At 44.4% G+C, this 18544-nt stretch overlaps 1 protein-coding gene across 1 annotated transcript in view; it reads right to left on the bottom strand.

The window, feature by feature from the left end:
- The window catches only part of PCCB (propionyl-CoA carboxylase subunit beta), a 30006-nt gene extending 21417 nt beyond the window's left edge, over nucleotides 1-8589 (bottom strand). The window contains exons 1-5 of the mRNA XM_015637470.3: nucleotides 8411-8589; nucleotides 6724-6843; nucleotides 4365-4433; nucleotides 3138-3194; nucleotides 1001-1114 (exon numbers count right to left, since the gene is read on the bottom strand). Of these exons, the coding sequence (XP_015492956.1) occupies nucleotides 1001-1114; nucleotides 3138-3194; nucleotides 4365-4433; nucleotides 6724-6843; nucleotides 8411-8569 (519 nt within the window). The 5' untranslated portion in view covers nucleotides 8570-8589. The remainder of the gene's footprint in view (nucleotides 1-1000; nucleotides 1115-3137; nucleotides 3195-4364; nucleotides 4434-6723; nucleotides 6844-8410) is intronic.
- Nucleotides 8590-18544: the final 9955 nt, after the last annotated feature.

The raw sequence follows: 18544 nt of genomic DNA, 5'->3' as shown, positions 1-18544 counted from the left end.
CACTGCCTCACCTGGTTTCAACAGTACATGAGGATGGTGATAGAATATACTGCAACCCAGGACAGCATCTGACTGACCTGACATGCCACCTACTTTCCTACTGGCAGGACAGTGTTCTGTGCACACAATTTGATGCAAAGTATTTTAGCAGGCATACAAAAGAATGTCATTTCCATGAAAAAATGAGCAGCAGTGCACTAGGGGAAAAATTCTTGCATTAACCACAAAAATCCTCTGGGAACATACATCTTTCACCAGTTGTAATCAATACTGGACATCCCAAACCAGCAAGGTTAACACTGACCTGCACGCTTCTTTGAACAGAAATCTTTCTGGCTTGCATGCCTTCTTTCCCTGCTGCCACAAACTCTATTTTGTTTCCCCTCCTAACCTCCATCTTGACAGAACAGGCACTTCACTGCTTATGATCTGAGCTTTTCAAGTTTCCAGTCTGTCAGTGCACAGTGCTTAATTTACTTTAAGTTCCTCTTTCTCCAGTGGAAATCCTTCACCTTTTACAAGCCTTATTGAAAATAACTGCTGTGTGAAATTGATAACATATCTTTATTTCAAAAGAGACACGGGGAAGCTGATAGTGCATCAGAAGCAAAAAAACCACTGAACTATGGTGTACCCACTTGCCTCAAACTGATAAATGCTCAGAGAAATTACATCCCAACACAGACAATTCAAAATTGGTATAAACCAAGAAGTTAAGTAGTTGCTTGGGGTTTCCTTCCAATTAAGCAAATTACCTGTTCTGTCATTCTCACTATATATTAGATCACAGAGTTTTACAGAGCTCAGCATCACCCTTGTTTAAGATATGGGTACATTTGCCCAAAGCCAAGAAAAGAACCAAGGTTTGAGTTTCACATACTATTTTATCCATTGGCTGAAACAGAACGATAACTTTAACATTTACTTACAAACACCCACTTGCATGTTTTGCCCACCTTTATGGATGCCAAGCTCTCCGTCCATCCAGCAGCCTACTCACCAAAAATATGTCTGCATAGCCTGCCAAGGACTCCACTCCCTCCTGGATACGGGCTCCTCCAGAGTCATTCAACCCAATCACAGGTGCTCCAACCATGGCAGCTTGATCCATAATCTAGTGATGAACACAAACTCCTCAGTATTGGCCCAGCTAAGCTAAACCCCAAAAAAATATCTGCCCTCCCAGCGGTGCATCTCCACACTCAGCACTGGAGTTGGATAATGCAGTGTGAGTGACACTGTCACAGGAGAGGGACAATTTCCCCTTCTTCATAAGCAGCCTCAACTGCACCTCAATCATCCCCTCATCTACTCTTCAAAGTTTGTTGCAGCGGTGGCTGTGGAATCTCTCTAAGCTGTATATTCTAATGCTTGATTACCCTTCTTAGAACTTCTTTGGGAAGACTAAATTAAATCTTTCCTCCAGAAATTTAAACATTCCATTTGTCTTGATACACAGCAGTGAGGGAGACCAATTAGCTATTCTTGGCCTTTACTTTTATGAACATTCAAGTACCTCAAATTTCCCTTCAGTCTTCGTATTCCTCTTCATGTTTCTAGGTTAAACACCATCAATTCAGTCCCACATCCTGTTTTCTAGGACTCTGATCATTTTGGTTACTTGCCTCAAGATCATACACAATACTACAACAGAGCCTTAAGTAGGAGGACTGAATTCCTTACATTCCTTGCACAAAATATTCCTGATTACTGAATTCCAGTAAAATATGTGCCGTAACACTACAGCACTGGCACATCTGTTTTAACATCAAGATTTCCTTTAGCTACTAAATAATTTTTGTAAAACATCAGTTAATCTCCATTTTGAAATTTGAAGTTGCTTTTCCCTGCTCTTTTAATCATTGTTATAAAATTATTTTAGACAATCTTTAACTTTCTAAGTGGTTAACAATTCCAATCCCATCTTTCAGAGTGCCTGTAGAATCAATCTTGAATTTTATATTGCCTAGAAACACAGATACCACATTTGGTGCCACTCATGTCAGTGGTATTTCAGGAGACCCAAAACTCCAGCCCAAACAGGAACTGGTGGTAACCACCTCTGTACAGTCATAGAATTCACTGACACGTTCTGCTGTTTCCAGGGACTTCATATATGGACTTTCTTTCTCAAGGCTCTTCCAAGTTCTTTCTAAAACACACCTCAAAGACTGAACCCCAAAACAACTGATATCCTCAGAGCCTTCCAGCTTTGGAGCCCACCAAGAACAGCACCAGCCAGGAAGAACCCATATTTTTTCTTGTTCTGTGATCAGACCCGGCTGCTTTAGAAAGAAGAGATCAAAGAAAACCCTCCAGAAAGCATCCCATCATTCCAGTGCCATTCCATCCCTCCCCAGTACAGACACCACAAAGCTTCAGTGTTAAAGGGTAATTCAAGTGCTTCCCAATATCAAACCCTGGTAAAATCAAATAGTTGTTATCTAGCCCGAAGTCTTCATGTTTTCTAATTTTACACCCACACACTCCTGAGGAGCCTATGCCAAAGAGTAGTTATTTCCACAGCATAAAAGGCCTTGTGCACCAAAAATCTTGTTTCTGATTCCATGGCAAGAAAATTCAGAAAGATTTCCCAGATCACACCACTCAACACTCATGCATGAAAGAGTTCTTGTCTCCCCAGTCCTGGGATTCAAAAACTCTTCTAGCAAGACAAGCAGACAAACAGAAATAAATAGCCACAAGTGTCTGATAAGAGAAAATCTCAGGGTCAAGGTGACCTCCAAGCTGTAAAACTGTTTCTCTTCAGGCTGTTTACTTGTTACATTTGCTTATTTTTAACTATTACACACTTTCACAGCACATTGTTTAGGGAAAAAAGTTTATCTGAATTAATTCCGTATTTCTCCAGTGTACAAGGAGTAGTACATTTATATTTGTACTTGGCAAGTCTCTCATCCTTTGCAGTAAAGTAGAAGAGATAACTTAATGTAACAAAGTGTGTATTACCTGGAAAGGCTCATTCACACTCAAAAAAGTTTCCAGAAGCACCACTCTCAGGCATGGCACATGCCAGAGCCCACTAAAGTCACCAAATATTTTCTCAAAAGTCATTATCACAACAGACTGAAAAAAGGATGCTGACAATTGTTTTATTTTCTCCTGTGTCATATTACCTTGCAGATCTTCTGAGCATGAACTCCAGATAAACTGCCTCCAAATACAGTAAAATCCTGAAGGTAAAGCAAATTTTCAGATTAGGGAAAGAATAATTTCAGCAAAATGTTGTCAGTTATTGCCAGTAAATAATCTAATCCTACAATGCTCTATATTTGGTATGCTGCTTCAAAACAACCAACTCCCTCAGTGCAGCCTGCAGATCATCCCAGCTCAATAAAGCCTCCTTTACAAGGAAGAAATACAAACCTGGATACACATCACCATTCTAGACTCATGAGTTATGTCCAAGAGTTATTACTCTTCTGGGGTGCTGTAGGGACTACGCCAGCCAAAAGGCCTAAGCAGAAAGATCTCTTAACAGGCCCTGGACTGATCCAGAAGAAAAAGAGGATATTGACACCTACTGGCACAAACACAGCCCAGAGGCAGCTCCTGGGGAGTTTCTCTGCTGCTTTCCCACTGAGTCTTACTCCTAAAGAAGCCCCAAAAACTGTATGGACAGAGACAGCATGTCTCTGTTATGACTGCTACGTTGTATGTCTCTGTTACGAATAACAGTTGAACCAAAAAGGTTTCGCATCTCAAGAGGCAGCTCAATTTGGAGGGAAAAAGGTCTTTAAATATAAAAAGGGAGGGTAGTATCATGAAGGAGCACTCTTAAATTCTACTAATACAAAAACTGCCCTCTAGTTGTGCTCTAAAATGAAGGTTTGTGTTTGGCTCCTATCCCCATGTTCAGCCCCATGTAACAGCGTCTCTCCTTGGAAGGAGCACATATCCAAGACAAAAAAGGCAGACTGTACCCTTGCTCCAAGGTAACACAGCAACAGCCACTTTGGCCATGAAAGCAAATGGAACAAAGGCTACTTTGTGGCCCAGAACAGAGCAGCACTTACTAATGATCTGAAAGAAAGCCTTTCTTTCAGACCAAGATAAGTCTCTACCTAAGATGTTTCCTTTGAAATAATTTTATTTTAATATAAAAATATATTTAAACTTTTTATATAAAAATATATTTAAACTTTTTATATAAAAATATATTTTAATTTTATTTATAAAAAATATATTTTATCTATTTATATGCTATCTATCACAAGCTTTTTTGCTTCTTCTTGTCTGAGGGTGCACTGCTTCCTTCCACATTGCTACATGACCACACTGAACTACTATGAACTTATTTCAAAGGGTAAGTTCCCACTATTTAAAAACAAGTAAAACTTTACCTGACTGAAAACATAAGCTAGTCTCCCATTAATCCGTCCACGGCCAGTCACCACACTGTCACCAGGATACTGCATTAAAAACAGATAAATTAACTGAAAATAAAAAAAAAAAATCAAAGCAACAATGACATCCAATAAAATTTCCACAAACTCCTACTAAGACAAAGCAAAGACTGATTTCCTGGGAAATCTTATCTTCCATGTTTGCAGTGCAGACTCCACAAAGATTTTCCCCAGCCCTGAAAAGGAAAACTAGAGGTAATATCACATATTCATCATGTATTAAAGATCATTGAACTTAACAGTTTCCCTTCAAATTTACCACTTCTGGACTTAAGGCAAATCCTATCCTCAGAGACAGGATGTACCCTTTTATCAGGACTAGCTGATGTTTTTGAAAGAATGGACATGGTGCACCTCTGAGGTGTTGATACAGGATAAAAAACAACCCTGGACAGGTCCAAAAATATAATCACAGTCACCTCAAATGCTTGAACTTGACCTGTCCCATTTTCCCCCTGTAAACAAGGGAAGAAAGAACTGGCCAAGGAAATGGAGCCTTTGAGTCTTAAAATGTGCTTCATCTATATTGTATCACTTTCTAGTAAAGAAAATATATAGAAGTCTTTTGAGACAACAGTAGGGAAAGGAACTTTACTAGGCTGTCAGTAAAAAAGGAATTTCAGGCACTGATGTGTTTTTTGTTGTTTGGTACTAAAAATGAAAAAAAAAAGGAAAGAAAAAAGGGAAGTGTGTGGTGCAGGCCCACTCTAAGGGCCATTTATGCCCAGGTGGTCTGTTGTCAGAAAGGTCACACCTGTCTGGTGCCTTTTTTCAGGCTGCACACACAGGACTGCTCTCAGCCCCTGGCACACAGAACAGCAGCACATGCCTGTACTTCAGCCACTGCTATGACTTACTGTGACTCCCAAAAGCCCCAGAAGCCCACAGAGCAGCCTGGATGTGAACACAGGTCCTACCCTACCCTCAGAAAGTTCCAGGGACTCTGAGAAACTCACTGCTAAACCAATACTCCAGCTCAGTGGCCACAGTTAGGTCATCTGTTGTGAAACTGTGCTCTGTAAACACAATCTGCAGCTCACTGAAGGGTGAATTCTGAATCACAAGGGAAAAAATTAACCCTATTGTCACACTCAGGACTCTGCTGCTCCTCCTATTTTCAGGAACAGCAATTTGTTATCAACAGTGTTGATATGTGTGGGATGCAGCATGGAGTAACTTGATGAGAGGCAATGTGGCAGTTATTTCAGTTTGCTGGGGAACAGAGTAAAAAATGTAGAGGAAAAAAGATGATTGCTCTGCTACTCCCTGAGAGGGGAGGAGGTCTAATACAACATCCTTCTCAACACCAAGTGTCGTCAGCTTTCTGTCAACAACAAATAAATCCTTCACCTTTGCTGTTCCCAGTGCCCCTGCTGGAACCCTGCTGTCCCCTCCCTCACCCACTGGCTGCAATTCTACAACCTGAAGGACTGAAACCAAACAAACTGGTTTAGAAACTCCACAAACAGAAGCTGTAGCCACTGTGTGCAGCACAGGGCACACAGAGAGCAGCTCCTCACCCAACACCACAACCCACAGCCAACAGCCTTTGGCTACAGGAAGATTAATGGTGAACAGGCACATTAGCACCAGCCATTGACGTCCCAGCAGCTCACTGGTCTCTTCTACCGAACCACAAGAGAACACTTTTCCCAGGTAGCACATTATCAGAAATCAACATTATGGTGAGAGACTTTGCAGAGCCACGGATTTTCCCTGTGTGTGTGGAACTCCCTGTATCATGCTGGTTTAGGATACATGGCCACATAAGCAAAGTGCCTTAGCAAGTAGGGTGTAGCTGCCTAACAGAGCAGTACAAATGCTGGGACCTCCAAACATCCAGATCAGATTGTAAGGTCCTAAAGGATTTTATGACTGTAGTTTGGCAGGCATAAATATCAATCTGAGCTGTTTAATCCAATAACTCTAATCCTACCTGTAGGGAATCAGAATTATCTACCCTGAATTGTTCCTCTTATCTGACTGACAAAATTGCACCAACAAAGCTCTGCAGCCTCCTCTACTGTTTAAAATGCAAATATAAGACAATTTCCAGGAAGGTATTTAAACTGAACAGGTGACCTTATAAAAAAGGTATCAAGTTTAGGCAACAGAAAACTCTGTAAGCTGTTAAATGGAAACTGAGAATACTTACAGCAAATTTACAAAACAAAATTATACATAAAAAGAAAATAAATAGTAGAAATCACATGTGAAAAGAAGAGCCCATTTTCAACCAGCAGGCTGGCTGCACAGCAGAAGACACCAAAACAAGAGTTATATGAAATAAAACTACCTTATTCTTACTAGAGTCCATCCCAAAGTCAGTACATCTGTGTTCCACAAACATGTCATATTCATCAAAACTGTCAGGGTCCAACAGCAGCAAAATTCGTTCCCTTGCTGTCAGCTTTCCCTGAAACAGAGCAAGCAACAATTAACAGAGCCATCAGGTGGTTCTGGTTGTTTGCTGACCCCCAGCTGATGCAGTTTAATCAAGCAAAACCTCACTTGATCTGCTACACTGGGTCCATTAAGAAACTGCAGGCCCCCAAAGCTGGAAATAGCCTGTGTAGTGATTATCCTCCTCAAAAACAAACATAATGCAAGCCAGACTCTGAAAAGAAGGCTGACTGTTGGAGCAGCACTTCCACAGGAGAAAGGAAACAATTGCAGAGACTTTTCAACAGGATATAAATGCATCACAGCTATTTTTGCTTACACATTTAAATGCTGCTATAAAGGCCTTTTTTCTATTCTTAACCAGGGAACCCTTCCACAGCTAAACCAGTCTTCTCCAACAGCTCAGGGTTCAATTCACCACACTCAAATATTATTTGACTACAGTAAATAAGAGGGAAGTGTGTCAGCCTACAGGGACCTTTTGACAAAATCCTTCTGTTCTTTTTCCTGCTGGACACTGTTACGGGCAAAAGTAGGGTAAGGGCCAAGAACAGAATCAAAGTGCCAGCAAAGTTCTTTAAATCTTAACCTACCAAACAAATCTGTTATTTCCAATCATGGTAAGCATCTGTCTGCAAAGGGCAGGGCACCTGGGCTGTCTCCTTTAGGGGATGATGTACCTGCACCAACATGACATAATACAGCTCAGCTCCTACAAAACATCTGACCAGTAGGCCAAAAAGCTCATGAAAAGCAGCAAACACAGGAAAACCTAAGAGAAGCCATAGTTTGAGTTTATATAAAACGTAAGTTGTTCAAGGCCCTAGACATGCAGAAATGCTTGTATATTGATTGGTATGTCAGTGTCCTGAATGAAACTCAGTGAGACTGAACTCTCATCAGGTGTTGTATTACTGGGGAGGCACACTGCTGACAGGCAGACTGATCACTGAGGGAGCCTTCATGGGAATCGCCATTCCCACCTCCTTGATGCCTACGAGCCACCGTGGTACCGCCAGGGCCGTCCCAGCAAGAAACAATAAACAGAAAATAGAAACAGGAAACCTCTGCTGTCACCCACTGCCTAAACTTTGAATGAGGCAGGAGACTAAACACCCACCTGTTGTCATCCCTCCCACCTGTTTTTGCCTTGTTTTCACTCTTCTAACTCTTTGCTCTCATCTCAGCTTAAATTTGCAACAGCGATGTGAAGATGAAGCTGCTGCTCAGAAGAGTTAAGCAACCTAGAACTGACTTACTATCACACTGACAGGCAGAAATTGCAACTTCTGTCTACGCTACCTCTCATACATACTACAGCCAACCTCGGTGACCACTCTGAGGCGAAGGAATTAGTAAAGCAATTGTTCTTTTTTCTACTCAGAGTAACAGTCAATGCAGTCTTTAGTGCTGCTTGAGGAAAGCTTCCCGCAAAGGGGAGTCTGCAGGTTCCACGCGAAGCCGCGAGTCCCCAGAGCCGAGCGGAGCCCGGCCGTGCACGGCCTGCCCGCCCCGGCGAGCGTGCGCCCGGCGGCAGCAGGACGGGGCTTTGTCCCCGCCGCCCACCGTGCTGGGCTCACCCGCTTGTGCTGGGCGTCGATGCGGGCCTGGCCGCCGCCGAGCAGCGCGGCGCGGCGCTTCTCCTCGATGCGCTGGGGCACGGGGGCCGAGCGGGCCCCCGAGGCGGCGCGGCCCCGGTACAGCCCCACCGCCCGCCGCAGCACTCTCACAGCCGCCATGTCCCGGCGCTGCGCCTGCGCGCCCGGCCCGGCCCCGCTTCGCCGCCCGGGTGTCCTGCCTATGGCAGGGCCGTGCGGGGCACACGGCTCCGGGAGGCCCGGGAACGGCTGCTGCCAGCACCGGGCCCGGCGCAGGCCGCTGCCCGAGCCCGGCCCTCCGCGGCAGGGTTGTTCATCGCTGTTGTCTGTGCGCAGAGACCAGCAGGAAGAGGCATCGGCTTTTCCCCCTTTCCTGCGTGGCGGAGAGATTTGTGGCGCTTCAGAAGTGGTGAGGGCAAGCAGAGGTGTCAGCTCGCAGGATTAGCTGCCCTCGCTTTGTTCCAAATGCCAGAAAGTATTTGTTAGGAAAACAGTCCTTGTGACACACCGGTAGCGATTCCCTGCCGCCTCCTATGCCTCTTCAGGCACCGTGGCTCTTGTCACAGCACACTTTCGGAGGGATGAGGCAAATGGAGACCCTTTAAGAAGTGAGTGGGTCAGAATGCGCGGGGAATACGCAGCACACACAGCGAGTGCCCGAGCTGCAGTGTATCCGCAATCCAGAGATCTGATGTCATCGGCTCCCAGGCAGTTCTCCAGTGGGCAGGCACAGCCATCTGTGCAGCAGATCATTTGTTACCCCTGTAGGCCACCTCCGACACCGACCACCAACAAAACACCGGCCAGTTCCAAGTAGGACGAGGTGAATGTTGCCGTAAGTGCGCACATATCACACATGAAATACACGAGCAAGGCCCTGTGGATACCACAAGAATGGAAATTCTTGGATTACATAGCATGTACAAGCTGTTGTACAATAATTTATTTTGAAAGGGCTCTCAGGCTCCAGTCCAGCCTCCTACTCAGAACAGACTCAGCCTTGAATTCATACCACTTTTCTTAGGGCTTTTGTCAGTTGAACCTAGAAAGGACAGAGGCTGACACACCTTTCCCAATCTGGATTCCAGTGCCTGACTGGCTCCATGGAGAAGTGATCCCCTACACTCATTCCACTCAGTAGCAACCTGCCCTGTTTCAGTTTAGGACAGCTGCCTCTTGTCCTCTGACTGTCCCCTTCAGCTAGGCGGGGTTAGTGAGGTGACAGCCACAGGCTCTCCAGTACGAGAAAGCAGCTGCTAGGGATGTCCCCAGTGTCCACTCCAGGCTAATAAAGCCCAGTCCCCCAGCATCTCCTCCTGGGGCAAGTGCTCTGGCCCTTCAACCATCATCCTGCCCCCTCCTCAACATGATGTGCTAGCCTGGATGCAGCTGTATAGCAAGAGATCCTGTCAGAAACCTTGCCCAGGGTAAGACACCTGACAGACACTGCTCTTCCTTCATCCACATAACCCCTCATTTTGTCACCAGAAGGCACTGAGGTTGGTTACACAATTTATTCCTGGTTAATCTATGCTGGCTATTCCAAATCAACTTCTCCATGTGACCACAAAATGCAGCCAAGAACACTTGTGCCATGGCTTTCCTCCCATACCAAATTGAGGGGGATCACCTTACAGTCCCACAGGCTTTTTGTAGATGGGAGTAAGCCCAGCCTTTCCCCAGCCATCAGGGGGGATCTCCCAGATCTCCATGACGTTTTGAAGATAACTGTGGCATCACTGCAACACCAGCCAGCTCTCTCCACCCTCTTGGATCATCCTGTCTGGTCCCCTAGAATGTGTCAAACTTTCTCAGTAGCTGATGACTCAATCATCCCCACTACAGGAGCACTCTCCTTGAGCCCTGCCTGCAAGCACAAAGGCCCAGGGAGATCTTGGCAGTGAAGACCAGGACAAGAAAGGCACCAAGTAGCTCAGCCCACACACTGCTGAGCAGGAGGCTGTTTCAGCCCCCAGCCAGAGTAGCTGCAGGATGCCAGCTGCATTCCTGACCTATCTGTGAGATAGCTGCGCCTCAGCAGCAGCCAAACAGGCATTTCACCCTCCCCACTCAGGAAGTTTCTCCTGGTCACAAAACAGCCCAGGCAGAAATCAGACAACAGATACTTGAAGCAAAAGCCTCCACTATCCCCCTCAGGTGGGCTCAGCATTACTCAGGCTGTCTGCAATAGCTTCTTCATTAAAAATACACTCAAAAGAGCAACTCTGCTACTTCAGAAATTAAAATAACCACTATTCAGAATATGGGTCACATCTAAAAGAGGTTGGGAATCTGCATTCTGGAAACAAAGGGGTTTCAAAAAGCCCCCATCTGGAAGAAAAAGCTGGCATGGCAAGGGGAGCCATGCTTGCTTTTACTTTTCTTTACTTCCTTTTTACACTTGATTTTTAGTCCCCTTAGTTTCTGTGTCTGGAACTAATGGTCATGAATTTGTCCAACCCCTCTTTGAACCTGATGATAATAATTCAGAAGAGGCAAAAGGGCATTCTTTGGATAGCTGAAGTTGTGCCCAATAGAAGAGTAGAGGGGGAGACGGAATTGTCAAGAGTTGCAGGTTACATATTAAAAAACAGGGTGAAGAGTCCAAAAAATACCTTTAGAAGCAACTTGCTGGAAGTATGAAAACTAGTAAATTCTTTTTCAAATACTTGAGAAGAAGGAAGCATGCCAGAAATTCTGGCAATAAGACAAGCCAAGATTAAAGGGATTGTTCAGACTATCCAAAAAAAAAAAAAAAAAAAAAAAAAAAAAAAAAAAAAAAAAAAAAAAAAAAGAAGATATAAAGAAGATATTAGTTTTGGTTTGTTTTATTGTTTTATCTGAATTCAGTGCAAAGGAACTTGAGAAGATTTCTGGGCTAAAAAGCTTGTTTTTTCTTGGCTTTTTACCTGGATGTTTACTGGGTACACTGAAGGTCCTATTTCACCCCAAAGAGTGAAGATTAAGTTATAGAATAAATCCTTAAGGACCAAACTGTTTTCACCTCAGTGTTATAAGGTCCTTCAGTGATAACTCGCTTAAATATAAAGCCTCTTGCTAAAAACTCCCATGGTACGTGGCTATTGTAATGTCAGTTTTTTAGGCAGGCACTAAGGGACCTAAGAAAACTTAAAACCGGTAAATCCAATATGAATTATGAAGCAAAATGCCAAAAAGCCCACCAACCCCACCCACAAAACCCAGTATTAGCAAACACATAAACAGGACATACTGGGGAGCACTTGGCAGAGATTTTGTACAGAGATTCCTGCCATATACATCTAGTGGCTTTATTTAGTGAAGTCAAACATATAAAAGGGAGATCCTGTTCATATAATAACAGATTTCTAGAGGCCTTTCAGAACTTTCCTGATTAGGAGCTCTTGAAATTAAGCTGGCATTATAGTAAAAGGAATTCACCTTACAGAGCTCAGAGAGAAATGTAATTCAGGTAGATGTTAAGATACACTGGGGAAAACCAAACCCCAAAAATACACATCTGTTCACAAAAGGAACGAGCTCACAATACCTCTGCAAAAACATCAGCTCCATTTTCAGTAGTGGCCAAAAAGTCAAAAGGTCCTGGACACATTAATGGAGGAGGAATCTACCTAGGAGTATAAAATGAAAGGAGCTGCTGGTCTCTGTAGGTCATCAGGACACAAACTGCTGGAAGACTATGCTAGGAAAATATCATAATATGCTTACAATATTATTACTGTTCCCTACACATTTGTCTGCTTTTAGAAGTGGGATACTAGACTCAGCTCTGATAGTCATTCGTACAGTCCAATATTGTTAGAATTGTCAAGCTAGAGATTGTCACAAGGATGCATCAGAAACTGAAAATTCTCCAGGCGGTTTCTCAAGAAGCCCCCACAATGCAAATCAGTGAAAGAGAAGCAAGTATTTTGAAGCCAAATCCAGTTAAAAGAGGATTTTAAACCATAAGAAAATAGTCTCCTGATACTCAATTTTTCCATATTCAGTCAAATAGTAATTTGTGCTTGGTTTTGGTAAACAGAAGTAGGGAATAAAACCCAGTTCCATCATTAGTTTGTATTCCTGTAGGGAACCACCTAAAGTCATCAAAGTCAGCGGGGTAACTCGGGTGTTTAAGAGGCGCATTCTTCTTGTATGTACAGTAGGATTTTCCCTAAACCCAAATTAAACTGGAGTATATGCAGAGTGGAACCAGTATTTCTGCATTAGCAGTTTGGCTCAGAATCAGCTCAACTATTTAGTGCTAATCCCAGGTCATCTCTACTTGCTCTGGGCTGTTCCAAAGTGAGAGTTCTGTTCTGACAAAACTCCTGCACTCCTGGAAGCACAGGTTTTGACCAGACTCACGACCCGCATCAGAGACAAGCTGGGCACTCACAAAATGAGCACATCTCCAAAACTGGATTTATAGATACTAAGGCCAGAAGTGACTGCTTGTGATTACATCAGACATGCTGTACATGAGATTGTCTCAGTAAGTTGTTCTATGAATTACATATTTTAATCAACTATCAAATACTTGTATTGCATTGTTAAAAGGAGAGCTTCATATTTTTTAATACAGTGAAATAATCAGTCTGTACTGCTTTCTCAAAAAAGCCTGTCAGAAGGCCTTCAAGTGAAGATAAAGGGTTTGTGAGGGGGTCACTACAAAGGACCTATTGAAGATGTAGCTGTAGTCTTACAGCTTAAGAATAAGGAAAAGTACCAAGAGGATTAACCATCTATCTGGCATCAGGCCCAAGACTTCTCACTACAGGACACCAGATGCTCTAGTCAAAAAAGAGCTGCACAGAGGACATATGGATCTAAGAAGTCACCTTTAGGAAGTCACGGTAATACTTATTTGCCTGGACTTATTTGCCACCAAGCTAAAAATGTATGTTTTGGAAGAGAGTGAGTTTCTGTAGTACTTCTCAGCCTCACAGCTCAGTGGGCAGTAGGGAAGAAGACGATGCGCCTGGAAGCAAAAGTCAATGGCCAGCTCAATTATGCCAATTCATTTATGCAAATGCAGAACTTGCTCACATGCCCCTCCCAAACCTGAGCCGGCGAACAGGTGTAAGAGCTACAGCAGGAGTAGAGTGATACTTCACTTGGATTGACAGAGGGCACATAGAAACCAACAAGAACCCCCAGCCTAAACAACCAACAGCTGTCCTTGGATTTACAGCTCTATATCCAGAGAGCAACTTTAATTTCTTTGTTTAGCAACATCAGAAAAACGTTAACAGCTTCAGTGAGGAGGTGGACTGCTGGGAGCTTTATCAATGCCCTCCTTCTTCTATGGTTCTTCTATGGTTCTAACATGCACACTGGGAATCTGTGTTGGAATCTGTGTTGTGACACTTTGGAAAGGTAAGCTAAACAGATTTTTTTCATTAACTGCAATATAAAGTTTACTCACATGGTCCATTTAAGTACAACTATAAGGCAAAACAAACTGAAAAAGAGGGATTTGATCTCACCTGACAGAACTTCAGAGTTGCACACACGTATCTCTTGACTTCTGCTTATAGAATTTAATACCAACAAAAGGAATTTGATTACCAAAGATCTAATATGATATACAAAATGCACATACTTGATGCTGATTCAAATAGAACAATTTTTAGGCCAGACATGCTCACACAGCTGGAGAAAAGCTACTGCAGCTACACCCACTAGCCTGGTTCAAATTGGAGAAGGGCTGGGAGAACTGAAAGAGAAAGGTGTGCTGAATAATAAATGCTGGAAGAGATGCCCTACAAATTCATCCCATGAACATTCCCTTCAGATATATCACCCAAATGAAGTAAATGAATTGTGGGTGACTGGATTGTGTAGAACAATAAGCAAACTCTTTAACAATGGTGTAATGACTGGGGTTTGGCCTGAGAGCCCAAGGACCTTAAAATTGTTGGGGAATATTCCTTTCAGGTCCTTGTGGATCCAAACCACAAATAGATTCCTGTTTGTTTGCTGTGTGTTTCTGAAAGTGGTAGATAGTTAAAACAGCACCAAACAAACAAAAGCCCACACAGAGTTACGAAGAACTGGTGGGTCTAACAGGCAGTGCTATAAAACTGTACAGCTTTGAATATTCCAATGTCCAACAACAGATAAGAAATGTTCTGGCTTAGAACAAGGAATTCCTCCTACCAGTAAAGACACAAATTGTACTGTACTGTTCCAGGTCTCAAGACTGATAACAGAGATGCCTTTTTTGTTTTGTTTTGTTTCATTACCTCATTACCTAAAAAAAAAAAAAAAAAAAGCTGTTTAGAAAAAAACAGACCCAACTAAAAAAGCAGAAATTGGCTTCATCATATGTGGAGGTGAACTTCAATGAAAGGGCCATTGCAACCACTTCTATAATGCATAAAAAAGGGTGTCCCTGGTGTTGTGATTGTGAACCTCTCAAATCAAATCAAGCAATTCTCAGAGATGGATATTGATAAGAGAATAGTAAGCAACCAGAATATGTTTCTAAAAAGCATGGCCATTCTGGAATAACATAAAAGAATACTTTTGAACACAGAGGAGAAAATTTGTAATAGTGGTGAAGTCTACGGTTTGTTCATGAATATAAAGGGGAGGCAAAACCAATGGACTGGGAGTATGATCTGCTTTACCAGGATTCCAAAGGCATTTCATGGTTGGGCACCCCCTGGAATATCTGGGAGTTACAAAACTAAGAGGACAATCCTACGAGACAAATTCAAGACAAATTAAAAAGGCACAAACAACTGAATTGATGCAGCTTGTACTGCAGGAGTGGTCTCTGCAGCTGTGTCTCGTTGGGATGGTAACAAGGGTGAGCAGGTAGCAGTGGATCGCTTAACAAAGGGCCACAGGCTTTGCAGAGTTACGATAGCCATGCTGAGCTCCTCTGACTGCTTTCTGGCCAAAGTCAGTCTGTGTCTTTCTTAGAAGCTGTGGCGGATGCTTCTTGTTCTTTCTTCTGCACTTACTGTGATTACCTATTTGTTGGTGTTTGATTTGTTTTGTTAATTCATTAATAGCATCAGGCCAGAAAACACTGTGTTGCTGGAACTGTTACAATCCCTCTGGTCTTACCCTGCATCTCTTCACGATACTCAAAATGCAGTGACACAGAAAGGAAGCCTACATCAAGTCAAACAAGCAAGCTTGCCATTGGCAGCCAGATGAGGGAAAAACAAACCCCCTAAAAAAACAACAACAAAACCCCACAATTTTATTCACATCCAAGCTTTCAGAAGCGGTGTATGTGCTCTATTTTTTTTTTTTTTTGTACCCAGTTGATACCTTTCCCTTAAAGATACAGTGCTGTAGGAATCAGACTTTAGGATGCACCACTTCCACAGCAGAAGAAACTTAACACAGGGAGCTTGAACACCTCATATTTTTTATTATACAAAGAACTATTCAGTCAGATCAAAATGTTTATCCTGTTCAAGTGCTGTAGGGAAGAATCAAAAACTATCACCCAAGGACCTGGCCATTAACACGGGTATCTGTGTTTGGTGGAGTTAATAGGCACTATTCTAACCTAATCTGAGCAAGGAGTCTAGTTTTTCCCAAACACAGCCACCAGCAGAGCATTGATAGGAACTGGAAAATGAAATAACATTCTTATTCCACCCTTATTTTCCAGTGAAACAACAAGGTGATTTACTCAATGGTTTATTGAGTGTTTCAGTGCTTGTTCAACATTAAGCACCTACCACTGGCTTGGGAGGGAGACTGTCCCACAAGGCTGTTAGCATGAGGGAGTACCAAAGGTGGCTGCTGCAGGACAAAGGTGAGACAGGGAGGTCAGAGCAAAGCAGGCAAGGCAGTGCTATCAGCTACAAGAGTCACATGGTACCGGAGTGAGGAGAACAAAGCAAGGACCAGCAGCAGCAAGAAGGGTGAGCTCTTGACCAGCAGCCATCTGCAGCAAGGGCAAAGCAGGCAGCCAGCAGGGCAGACACAGGGTCAGGGATCAGAAAAAGGCCAGCTCTCATGCTTGAAACTCCTAAGGTACAGCAGAGAAGACTCAAGTAGAACTGCTGCCCACCTGGATGTTTCTCAGGAGCCTGATGGGGGTCACACAGGTGCAGCACATCAGGACTGAGCCAAGCCCTGGGGCAGAGAGGCTGGGGATGGGGTGCGGGTACTCAACCTCTCACATTTACTATCACTGCCCCATTTGTCCCAGTGGTCACAAACAGCTGAGGCCCTAACCCACCTTCCTGAGTCAGCAGGACTCCTCTTGCAGGATAGTGATGGCTACAGATTGGAAGAAATGATCAACAGAGGCAAGAAAAATTGTATCTGCTTCTTGGACTGCACTATTACAAATGAGCTCAAGGATCTGGATAGAAAAAAAAGTGAAATTCAGCAGATTAGCCAGCAATAATGGGGGAAAGAAAAGCACTACAGCTTTCCTCTGGTCTAAAAGGTATGACCTAGTCAGTGTTGCTACTCTTGCAGTTTCATATTCTATTATTACCATAATTTTCAAGAGTAATAATTCTTTGTAGTTCTAGAGAGTTTATACTATCTGTCTTGCCAGGATTGCAATTATCCTTAGATGGAATCTAGAGCTACTCATTTAGGTCCACCAGTAAGTGCCAGAACAGCACAGGTTAATGCTGTGAATAGGGATATTGAGGTTTGGCCCTGGAACCCTCCTGCTTGTCAACTGCTGAATCCTAGCCCATGGATGATACCTCAAAGGAGTGTATCCCAGAAATTAGACGAGACTGGTAAGACTGGGTGTTGGGTGTCAAGTAAGCTCCTTGCCTAAGAGCTAGAGCAGCATGAGAGGGAGCTGGGAGGGGTTGTGAGTGTTCAGGACACAGTGTGTTCAGAGTTTGGCAGAGGAGCGATACAGGGAGGTGTGTATGAGAACACGGACTTGGTGGGAATTTGTTCGGATGTTATTTCAGTCTGTTGGATTGGCTGAGCACAGAAGGTGTTCCTGGCAGTAAGCTGAAGAAGGAATTGGGCATTTTACAGGCAATGTAACAGCAGGCTGAGGGTGAGAACGAAGATGCTGTGCCTTGGAGTGAAGTCAGGTTGGGGATTCAATGCATGCAAGGAGTTGCAGTCTAGAGATGGCTACTGAGTGTTTGCTGGGAGGCAGAAGGGCATTATTGTAGGTCTGCATGGTAACAGACAGATGTACCCACATGGCCTGTACCTGGGCCGTGTGGGAACAGTGCCAGGTAGGGAATGAGCTGCTTGATCAGGACCACAAACGCTAAATGAGTATTTAGAGTCAAGATCCAAATTCCCGTATTTTGTGTGTACACTCATTTTGTGTTGGGCTGGAAAGTTGGGGGGATACATGAAGTGAACAAGGAACTAAAATAAAAGGTACAGGTGGAACTCCTTGATTAGTTTCACATGGGCAACTCTAAGTGAACACAGAGGGCCAAGTAGGAAAAAGGAGAAGCTCTGTCAGGCAGTTCCCCAAAAGGCCAAACACAGAAGCAGGGAGAGGGCTGCCTGGTGGTGCTGGCAGCATTGCAACACAGGATCTGGAAGGCTGTGGAATGGCCTTGGTGCTTACATAGGAAATAAAACAAGTTCCCTCCATAAAAGTCCCGCCTCTGCCTGTATCTTGGTCATACCTGCCCTCAGCCAGTTCATCCACTGCTGTGCTATACGTGGGGTCTCCAGCAGGAACACTTATGACAGACTTCTGTCCACAGAGCCGTGCGTGGGGGGTTGGTGAAGTGCTGAGCGATTTGTGCGCTCCGCAGCTCCCGCGCCACCTCTCCCAAAAGCTGCCAGGCCCCACAGCTCCCCGGATTCGCTCCGTGCCGGCGGTAGGGGGTCGGAGCGTCACTCGGCAGCCTAAGGTATTGACAGGCCTGGCCGCAGGTTTCCAGCACGGCCTGAGGGCAGAGGCGGGGCCGCTTCCTCAGCCCGAGCGGAGGCGCTCGCCATGACAGGGGCGGGACGCGGCGTCCGCGCCCGGTTGCCGTGAGCGGGCAAAGCCGAGACGCGGCGGGGCGGGGGCGCTGGTGCGGAGTTGCTGGTGCGTGAGGCGCTGTGCGAGGCCACGGCCGGGGCGCCGTGAGCAGCCCTGTACGCGAGGAGCTCGCGGGGCCATGGCGGGCGCTGAGGCGGCGCGCGCCCCTCCCGCTCTCCTGCGCG

This window comes from Parus major, chromosome 9 (genome assembly GCF_001522545.3).
Source record: "Parus major isolate Abel chromosome 9, Parus_major1.1, whole genome shotgun sequence".
In the NCBI taxonomy this organism is placed as follows: Eukaryota; Metazoa; Chordata; class Aves; order Passeriformes; family Paridae; genus Parus; species Parus major.
This window is presented reverse-complemented; position numbering and strand designations above follow the sequence as displayed.